Here is a 10,992-nt window from a genome sequence, read left to right as displayed (position 1 = left end):
TGTTTTGAAAGTAAAAAAAGGATTCAAAATCACATTTTATGTTGAACTAAAGGACTAAAAAAGACACAAAATTACAAAAAAAAGACACAAAAAGACTCAAAATGACCAAAAAAGACACAAATTAACTAAAAAAGACACAAAATGAGAAGACAGAATGACCAAAAAACCCCATAAAATGACTAAAAAAGGACACAAAATGACCAAAAAGACACAAAATGACTGAAAAAAGACACAAAACAACCCGAAAGACATGAAAAGGATTCAAAAAAGGAAGAAACAGCCCAAGACCCCATACAGTTAAAATGCTGATATTCCTGTCAGAATTTATTCTACATGTTTAAAATAAAGCATTTGCACTAACCTGATCCTGTTTAAAACATTAAATTCTGTTCTTCAGAGACATTGTGAAGCCATGAGAAAATATATTCACATTTTTACAAACTAGTTTTTTTTTTTTTAGAGAAATAAAACTTTTTTTTCTGATTTCTGTCATTCTAACTGTGTTATTCTGCACAAAGACATGTTTGAGTTGTTCCCACTTCTAGCCATGATTGTGCTGATTCCACAGAGCAACACACCCCTTTCAACTAATTGCCCAATTGCACAGCCTTAAGAGCTGCATATCAAGAATGCTGGGTCTTGTTGGTTTTCTGAGAATCTACTGCACCTACTGGCAGGGCCGGTTATTCCTACAGGCCACCAAGGCGGCTGCCTAGGGCGCCAAATTGGCAGGGGGCGCCCCCTTGTGGCGCCCTTAAGCATACATCTTTGTTTTAACAACAATGATTAACGAAACATTTTTTAAAAAGCATGGGCAATAAAACCCTCATTGAATTAAATGAACATGCCCCAACCCATATTTCGAATGAAAATGTAACATTATATTATATAAAATATGATACGTGCATGGGTGTCGTCACTTGTTGGTAAAGTTCCAAAGTTTCTAAAAATTTAAATGTTGAGACCATTATATTGCCTGTATGTAGTTCATGTATCAAATATAAATGTACAATTAAATTTCATTTTTATGTTTATTTTTATTGCATTTGTATGTCTACATTTTATTTATTTTCAGTCTTTGCCATTCTTAATTTGATGAAGATCTGTGTTTTCTTATTTATTTATTCGTATTTCAATTCAGTTGTTGTTGGTAAAGTTCCAAAGTTTCAAAAAATAAAAATGTTCTGAGACCATTACCTTGCTTGTAGTTCATGTATCAAATATTAGTGTACAGCATAATACATATAACATAGTGTACCTATATCAGAATGAATACATGGAATGGATGTGGTTCGATATTTTTTTTCAATATCGCCTAGGGCAGCCAATGGGCTAGAACCGGCCCTGCCTACTGGTACCTTGTTTGCCATGTAGCAATAAAGTATATACTAAAAACTGGATTAATCTAGTCACATTGGACTGATATTATTTTGAACAGTACTGTAGATTTATATAGATTGTATATGTTGCAGTGAAATACAAGGACACAGAGGAAAATGTGAAAAGAGCAAAAAACGTCCCGTTGGGGTTCAGAGTTAACTTTAGTTTGGCTGAATTAGAAACTTCTCAAAGGACTGATATCTCTACAGATCAAATAAACTGAAATGAGGAACATCTTTTCTTTCTCTGTTTAGTTTCCATGTGATCATGTTTTAGTCTGTGGCTTCATCACCTCGCTTCTGTCATTAACATATTCCTATTTTAGCCACAGAAGGAGGAAACTACCAGAGTCTGAAGTGCAGGCTGTTATTAAAACCTAAACTGACCTGAGGTTCATTTCTCTTCAGTTCTGATCTTCAAAACAAACCAAAGTCAGTAAACCTCTTCTATCATGTCTAAAACTCTCAGATTCTGTCTGAGGAACCTGATCCAAGAGTCAGAAATGAGGACGCAGGGCGGACAGAGTGGTGGCAAAATAAAAGTAAAAGCACTCAAAGTTCTGCTCTGTTTGACACTAAATGCACCATAATTTACTAAATGAACATCATGTTATGTTGAAGAAGACTTGAGACTAACGATTGAGATCATAAACTCACCATGAGACTGTTTACTGAGGACATACATTTTTTTTCATTACAATCAGACTTCTTTCTGCAGCAGTGGAGAGAAAGCAGGTTTAAGACTTCCCTGCCTGACTCAGTCTCTAATCTGAACACGACTGAAGCGAATAGCAGCTTATGACTCACTGAAACACTCAATGAAACAAGAAACAAAAAGAGACGCTGTTTAAAAAGAGTCTTTACTCAGCTCTCACATCAACAAGGTGACTGAAACATCATTTTTCAAACTTAGAAATATAAGTCAAAACAAAAACAATCAAGAAAACAAAAGGAAACACAGCAATTTAAAACCCTCAGAGGAGCAGGAGGAGGCCATCAGAGGAGCAGGAGGAGCAGGAGGAGGCCCTCTGAGGAGCAGGAGGAGGCCCTCAGAGGAGCAGGAGGAGCAGGAGGAGGCCCTGAGAGACATAATAATCACACAAACCAAAACGACTCCAGCCGTATCATGTACAAAAATAGAAAAACATCTTTTTTAAAGTATTTAAAATGTACATGAGGAGAGAACGTTTAGAAATGATGCTCGGTGGTGACATCAGCGTCCACATCGTCATAGTTGGGGTCATCATCCCTGCTGGTCGGGGACATCGTCATGGAAACAGGCTGCTTCCTCCCTGCAGAGGTAAATAATAATTCTATTAATGAGCTGATAAATGACTTGATGTGAAGTATGTTGTAAGAACAAAGAAGCTGCAGGAGTCACCTGGGGACCTGCGTCGATACACCGACAGCATGAGCGCTGTGGCGCTGCAGTACGGAAACACCACCAGCAGGTGGCGCATCACTGTCAGCAGTAACGGGGTTGTTTCTGCAGCGGGCTCTGCAGCGGGCCCCGCAGCGCCATGACGACCTGCACACAACAAACACGTGGTCAGGTGAGCACACACTCAGAGAGCATGCTGGGAATGTGTGTCAGCAAAATAATAATAATAATAATAATAAAAATAAATAGAACAATAAGGTGATTTAATTTCTCTTTCTGAACATCTTCACAGTTTTGGATGATGAGATTATTTCCATATTTTAAAATAATTTACTTTTGGTCATTTCACTTTTTTCTCTCTCTTTACAAAAATAAATCCTAAAGAACACTGAAAAGTCTGTTAAATAACAGGAAACAACCGTCAGTTATTTTACAGAGAATTCCTTTGAAAATACAGATAATATACAGTAATATATATTTAAAAATATACATCTGTAGAATACTGTACATATTTACTTTAATATGAAGGGAAGTGTTTGGCAACTTCTGCTGCCAGATATACATATATATGTATATTTAACCTACATTTACTAATGTTACTATAATAAAGCAGAAAGTTAATTTTCACATTCAGCAGTCTGATGTGTATTTCTTTGTTCACTGTAATTCAAACCAAAAATCAAACCATGAAGCAACAGAATAATATTATGAAAAAAAAAACGTCCCATTACATCAATTAACAGATTTCAACCGTTATTTCTTATAATGTTTATGTAAATATTTGTAATAAAAGTAATTTATTTTTATGGCACTGACACATAATGTAGAAAATAAAGAAAAGCCCTTTAAAATATTTGTATAATTATGATTATTATTATTATTATTATGTTTTTTGTGAAGAAAAAATGAAGAAATATCTTTGTAAGAGCGATCTGAAAAACCGTTAAATATGCTTTTCTACAGAAATCTTCCTGCGTTTTTAATATGGGAGTCAATGAGGCTGTTGGTGCGTGTTGGTGGCGCATCTCTGCGTCTTACGCCCAAACTATAACTCTGACAGCTTTACCAGAGGATTGTGAGGGAGAAGACAAATTTCCCTACGTTTCTATGTATAAATTATTTCTGTAGAGTGGAATTTGCGGCCTGGAGCGCAGTTTTCAAATTTATTTTTTGACAATTTTTTCTCTTTCTCTACACTCTGCACGATGCACTAACCAGATCCTGTTAAAAACATTAAATCCTGCTCCTCAGACACACTGTGAATACATGAGAAAATATATTCACATTTCTACAAAGTAGTTTTTTTGTTTTTTTTGGAGAAATTTGACTTTTTTTTCTGATTTCTGTCATTCTAACTGTGTTCTTCTGCACAAAGACATGTTTGAGTTGTTCCCACTTCTAGCCATGATTGTGCTGATTCCACAGAGCAACACACCCCTTTCAACTAATTGCCCAATTGCACAGCTTTAAGAGCTGCATATCAAGAATGCTGGGTCTTGTTGGTTTTCTGAGAATCTACTGCACCTACTGGTACCTTGTTTGCCATGTAGCAATAAAGTATATACTAAAAACTGGATTAATCTGGCTAGTCACATTGGACTGCTATTATTTTGAACACTACTGTATATTTATATAGGTTGTATATGTTGCAGTGAAACACAAGGGCACAGAAAGGGGAATGGAAAAAGGACAAAAAACGTCCCGTTGGGGTTCCAAGTTAACTTTAGTTTGGCTGAATTAGAAACTTCTCAAAGGACTGATATCTCTACAGATCAAATAAACTGAAATGAGGAACATCTTTTCTTTCTCTGTTTAGTTTCCATGTGATCATGTTTTAGTTTGTGGGTTTATCACCTCGCTTCTGTCATTAACATATTCCTATTTTAGCCACAGAAGGAGGAAACTACCAGAGTCTGAAGTGCAGGCTGTTATTACAACCTAAACTGACCTGAGGTTCATTTCTCTTCAGTTCTGATCTTCAAAACAAACCAAAGTCAGTAAACCTCTTCTATCATGTCTAAAACTCTCAGATTCTGTCTGAGGAACCTGATCCAAGAGTCAGAAATGAGGACGCAGGGCGGACAGAGTCGAGGCAAAATAAAAGTAAAAGCACTCAAAGTTCTGCTCTGTTTGACACTAAATGCACCATAATTTACTAAATGAACATCATGTTATGTTGAAGAAGACTTGAGACTAACGATTGAGATCATAAACTCACCATGAGACTGTTTACTGAGGACATACATTATTTTTTCATAGATTTTTCTTACAATCAGACTTTTTTCTGCAGCAGTGGAGAGAAAGCAGGTTTAAGACTTCCCTGCCTGACTCAGTCTCTAATCTGAACACGACTGAAGCGAATAGCAGCTTACGACTCACTGAAACACTCAATGAAACAAGAAACAAAAAGAGACGCTGTTTAAAAAGAGTCTTTACTCAGCTCTCACATCAACAAGGTGACTGAAACATCATTTTTCAAACTTAGAAATATAAGTCAAAACAAAAACAATCAAGAAAACAAAAGGAAACACAGCAATTTAAAACCCTCAGAGGAGCAGGAGGAGGCCATCAGAGGAGCAGGAGGAGCAGGAGGAGGCTCTCAGAGGAGCAGGAGGAGCAGGAGGAGGCCCTCTGAGGAGCAGGAGGAGGCCCTCAGAGGAGCAGGAGGAGCAGGAGGAGGCCCTGAGAGACATAATAATCACACAAACCAAAACGACTCCAGCCGTATCATGTACAAAAATAGAAAAACATCTTTTTTAAAGTAATTAAAATGTACATGAGGAGAGAACGTTTAGAAATGATGCTCGGTGGTGACATCAGCGTCCACATCATCATAGTTGGGGTCATCATCCCTGCTGGTCGGGGACATCGTCATGGAAACAGGCTGCTTCCTCCCTGCAGAGGTAAATAATAATTCTATTAATGAGCTGATAAATGACTTGATGTGAAGTATGTTGTAAGAACAAAGAAGCTGCAGGAGTCACCTGGGGACCTGCGTCGATACACCGACAGCATGAGCGCTGTGGCGCTGCAGTACGGAAACACCACCAGCAGGTGGCGCATCACTGTCAGCAGTAACGGGGTCGGCTCTGCAGTGGGCTCTGCAGTGGGCTCTGCAGTGGGCTCTGCAGCGGGACCCGCAGCACCATGACGACCTGCACACAACAAACACGTGGTCAGGTGAGCACACACTCAGAGAGCATGCTGGGAATGTGTGTCAGCAAAATAATAATAATAATAATAATAATAAAAATAAATAGAACAATAAGGTGATTTAATTTCTCTTTCTGAACATCTTCAAAGTTTTGGATGATGAGATTATTTCCATATTTTAAAATAATTTACTTTTGGTCATTTCACTTTTTTCTCTCTCTTTACAAAAATAAATCCTAAAGAACACTGAAAAGTCTGTTAAATAACAGGAAACAACCGTCAGTTATTTTACAGAGAATTCCTTTGAAAATACAGATAATATACAGTAATATATATTTAAAAATATACATCTGTAGAATACTGTACATATTTACTTTAATATGAAGGGAAGTGTTTGGCAACTTCTGCTGCCAGATATATATATATATGTATATTTAACCTACATTTACTAATGTTACTATAATAAAGCAGAAAGTTAATTTTCACATTCAGCAGTCTGATGTGTATTTCTTTGTTCACTGTAATTCAAACCAAAAATCAAACCACGAAGCAACAGAATAATATTATGAAAAAAAAAAATGTCCCATTACATCAATTAACAGATTTCAACCGTTATTTCTTATAATGTTTATGTAAATATTTGTAATAAAAGTAATTTATTTTTATGGCACTGACACATAATGTAGAAAATAAAGAAAAGCCCTTTAAAATATTTGTATGATTATGATTATTATTATTATTATGTTTTTTGTGAAGAAAAAATGAAGAAATATCTTTGTAAGAGCGATCTGAAAAACCGTTAAATATGCTTTTCTACAGAAATCTTCCTGCGTTTTTAATCTGGGAGTCAATGAGGCTGTTGGTGCGTGTTGGTGGCGCATCTCTGCGTCTTATGCCCAAACTATAACTCTGACAGCTTTACCAGAGGATTGTGAGGGAGAAGACAAATTTCCCTACGTTTCTATGTATAAATTATTTCTGTAGAGTGGAATTTGCGGCCTGGAGCGCAGTTTTCAAATTTATTTTTTGACAATTTTTTCTCTTTCTCTACACTCTGCACGATGCACTAACCAGATCCTGTTAAAAACATTAAATCCTGCTCCTCAGACACACTGTGAATACATGAGAAAATATATTCACATTTCTACAAAGTAGTTTTTTTGTTTTTTTTGGAGAAATTTGACTTTTTTTTCTGATTTCTGTCATTCTAACTGTGTTCTTCTGCACAAAGACATGTTTAAGTTGTTCCCACTTTCAGCCTTGATTGTTCTGATTCCACAGAGCTGCAGGACTTATAGATTCATATAGATTGTTTATGTTGCAGTGAAACACAAGGACACAGAAAGGGGAATGGAAAAAGAACAAAAAACGTCCCGTTGGGGTTCCAAGTTAACTTTAGTTTGGCTGAATTAGACACTTCTCAAAGGACTGATATCTCTACAGATCAAATAAACTGAAATGAGGAACATCTTTTCTTTCTCTGTTTAGTTTCCATGTGATCATGTTTTAGTCTGCAGGTTTATCAGCTCGCTTCTGTCATTAACTGATATACAAAGAGGAAGGAGACGTGTTAACACCCTGTCAAACTGTTGTTGATCTTATTTTGTCTAAAGTGCAGGCTGTTATTAAAACCTAAACTGACCTGAGGTTCATTTCTCTTCAGTTCTGATCTTCAAAACAAACCAAAGTCAGTAAACCTCTTCTATCATGTCTAAAACTCTCAGATTCTGTCTGAGGAACCTGATCCAAGAGTCAGAAATGAGGACGCAGGGCGGACAGAGTCGAGGCAAAATAAAAGTAAAAGAACTCAAAGTTCTGCGATGTTTGACACTAAATGCACCATAATTTACTAAATGAACATCATGTTATGTTGAAGAAGACTTGAGACTAACGATTCAGACCATAAACTCACCACTCACTCTCTCTTTACAAAAAGAAATCCTAAAAAAAAGTGAAGTCTGTTAAATAACACGAAACAACCATCAGTTATTTTACAGAGAATTCCTTTGAAAATACAGATAATATACAGTAATATATATTTAAAAATATACATCTGTAGAATACTGTACATATTTACTTTAATATGACTAATATGACGGGAAGTGTTTGGCAACTTCTGCTGACAGATATCTATCTATCTATCTATAATTATATATATATATATATATATATATATATTTAACCTACATTTAATAATGTTACTATAATGTCAATTAACAGATTTAAACCATTATTTCTTATAATGTTTATGTAAATATTTGTAATAAAAGTAATCTATTTTTATGGCACTGACACTTAATGTAGAAAAGACGTTTCTATGTATAAATTATTTCTGTAGAGTGGAATTTATACACATCCATTATAAGTTCAGAATTTCTCCAAAAATGATCATGGTCATTGAACAGGGATTGATAAAAAACTATATGACCTATCGAAACGTGGATTAATACACCAATACACAAGACTTGTGTCTACTGTTTAAAGTTTAAATGGAGTCTCTAGGTGAAATTATGCCGGAGAAGTAGACGTTTAAAGATCTCCAATTATTGTTCTTTTTCGCTCATTTTTTTCGGCCGTCCCATTCACTTCAATGCAAAATTTTGGTACTTTAAGTACATTTTGATGCTGATACTTTTGTACTTTTACTTCAGTAAGTTTTTTAATGCAGGACTTTTACTGTAGTGGAGTAATTTCACATTGTGGTATTAGTACTTTTACTGCACTAATGGAGCTGAATACTTCTTCCTCCAGGGCTTCAGAAAAGATGAAACATGTAATTGTGTCAGCAATGCAGTTAAACTCAAATCAAACACTGACTTCTGACCAGCAGCCGGCTGGATGGAGACACTCCAACACCGCTGATGTTGCACTTGTAGAGACCTTCATCAGACCTGGAAACATGGCGGATGGTCATGTGACCTTCAGGCGCAGTGCTGATGAGGGAGTCATCTTTATAGAACTCAGCTGCGTAGTCGGGGGATTTCCATTTTTTACAGCGCAGAGTGACATCATGTCCCTCCATCACAGGGAGGACAGGAATCTGCAGGGTCACCCCCTTGTCTGAACACAGAGAGAAACAGGTCTGTGTCACCATAGTGGACGCCATCGACATCATTTGGGAAATATGGTCATAAAGTCACAGGAAAAAAAATTAGACCATTGTTTTCTTCAATTTCTTGTTCATTTTAATGCCTGGTACAACTAAAGGTACATTCGTTAGGACACATATCATGATAACAACAAAAATAGCTGAGAAGAGTTTAATTTAAGAGCTGATATCTAGACATTTTCCATGGTTTTATTGATTATGACTGTGGTTATTCTCAAGAAAACCATCAGCAGTAACGGGGTCGGCTCCTTCATTTTCATTCCTCAATTTAGAAATATACATCTGTAGAATACTGTACATATTTACTTTAATATGACGGGAAGAAGTTTTGCTGCTAGATATAATATATATATATATATATACATATATATATATATATATATATATATATATACACTACTGGTCAAAAGTTTTAGAACACCCCAATTTTTCCAGTTTTTTATTGAAAATCAAGCAGTTCAAGTCAAATCAACAGCTTGAAAGGGTACAAAGGTAAGTGGTGAACTGCCAGAGGTAAATAAAAAAAGGTAAAAAATAACGTACATTTCAGAATTATACAAGTAGGCCTTTTTAAGGGAACACGAAGTGGGTTAACAACTTAACTCTATGGAGTCTTGGGCTATTTTGTCCATTTTTTAATTATTTTCATGTCTTTGTAAGTCTTTTTGTGTCTTTTTTTTGGTCATTTTGAGTCTTTTTTTAGTCATTTTGTGTCTTTTGGTGTCTTTTTTGTCATGTTGTGTCTTTTTTTGGTAATTTTGTGTCTTTTTTTAGTCCTTTAGTCCAACATAAAATGTGATTTTGAATCTTTTTTTTACTTTCAAAACACTATCATGCTCAATAAAGAATTTTAAATGTTGCAAATTTGCATTTATTTCAGAGTACACTGAGACATTAAAATGCATCATTTTCAATTCAATTCTGGAAAAGTTGGTGTGTTCTAAAACTTTTGACCAGTAGTGTATATATATATATATATACAGTAAATATATCTACAGTATATGTATATATATATATATATATATATATATATATATATATATTAACCTGAATGTTCCTATCATAAAAAAGGGAGTTAATTTTACATTCAGCAGTCTGAAGTATATTTCTTTCTTTGTTCACTGTAATTTAAATTTATATATATATATATATATATATAGATATATATATATATATATATATATCAGAGAGAATGCAGGCTAAAAGCACTTGGCTACACTCATCAGCTCTCTCGTTCTTACTCATTTAGAGTTAAACTGCTCCTACCGTACAGAGTGATGTCCAGAGAGTTGCTCCTCTGCTTTGTAGGAGACTCACACCAATAGGTGGCGCTGTCGTACTTCTTGCCGTAGGTGATATTACAGCTGGACTCGTCAGCCTTCCCATACTTTTCTCCACAGATGGGGTTCATGTTGGACCGGACGACCTTCCACCCGGAGAAGCTGCTGTTGAACCCGCAGCTCAGGGACAGGTTCTCGTACTCAAACAGCTGAGCCAAGTCAGGGAACGGCGTGAGTGAGGCCGGCTCGGAATCATCTGGGGACGCAAAGAGTTAAAAATCAGTTCAGCTGCAGCTCCTCTAACGTCCACTAGATGCTGCTGCAAGAAAACTCTGCTTTGCTTCTTCGGCAAATTGTGTATGAAAAAAATACCAAATTTCCAATCATTTGACTCATCAGCACAACATACAGTCATGGAAGAAATGATTAGACCACCCTTTTTCTTCAATTTTGTGTTCATTTTAATGCCTGGTTTAATTAAATGTACATTTGTTTGGACATATATAATGATAACAACAAAAAAAGATGATAAGAGTTTAATTTAAGAGCTTATATCTAGACATTTTCCATGGTTTTCTTGATCATAACCGAAAACATTATCAAGAGATCCATGTTAAATGTCTAGATATAAGCTCTTAAATTAAACTCTTTTTGTTGTTATCATTATATTTGTCCAAACAAATGTACCTT

General features: G+C 35.7%; 1 protein-coding gene and 1 long non-coding RNA gene across 2 annotated transcripts; both read right to left on the bottom strand.

Annotated features, from left to right (window-relative positions):
* Positions 1-2,438: 2,438 nt before the first annotated feature.
* LOC131990009 (uncharacterized) lies at positions 2,439-2,860 on the bottom strand. The gene is made up of 2 exons (XR_009396016.1): positions 2,761-2,860; positions 2,439-2,671 (listed from the first exon to the last, which is right to left on the bottom strand). It is a non-coding gene; the product is annotated as an uncharacterized LOC131990009 (long non-coding RNA).
* Positions 2,861-5,388: 2,528 nt separating this feature from the next.
* On the bottom strand, positions 5,389-10,585 carry LOC131989997 (uncharacterized). Its single transcript, XM_059355382.1, has 4 exons — positions 10,289-10,585; positions 8,731-8,973; positions 5,745-5,915; positions 5,389-5,655 (listed from the first exon to the last, which is right to left on the bottom strand). Exons 1-4 carry the CDS (start codon positions 10,431-10,433, stop codon positions 5,552-5,554), a joined length of 663 nt encoding a protein of 220 aa, XP_059211365.1. The 5' UTR covers positions 10,434-10,585; the 3' UTR covers positions 5,389-5,551.
* Positions 10,586-10,992: the final 407 nt, after the last annotated feature.

This window comes from Centropristis striata, chromosome 17, assembly GCF_030273125.1.
Source record: "Centropristis striata isolate RG_2023a ecotype Rhode Island chromosome 17, C.striata_1.0, whole genome shotgun sequence".
Lineage (NCBI taxonomy): Eukaryota > Metazoa > Chordata > Actinopteri > Perciformes > Serranidae > Centropristis > Centropristis striata.
Note: the sequence above shows the minus strand (reverse complement) of the source record. Positions and strands in the feature narration are given on the sequence as shown.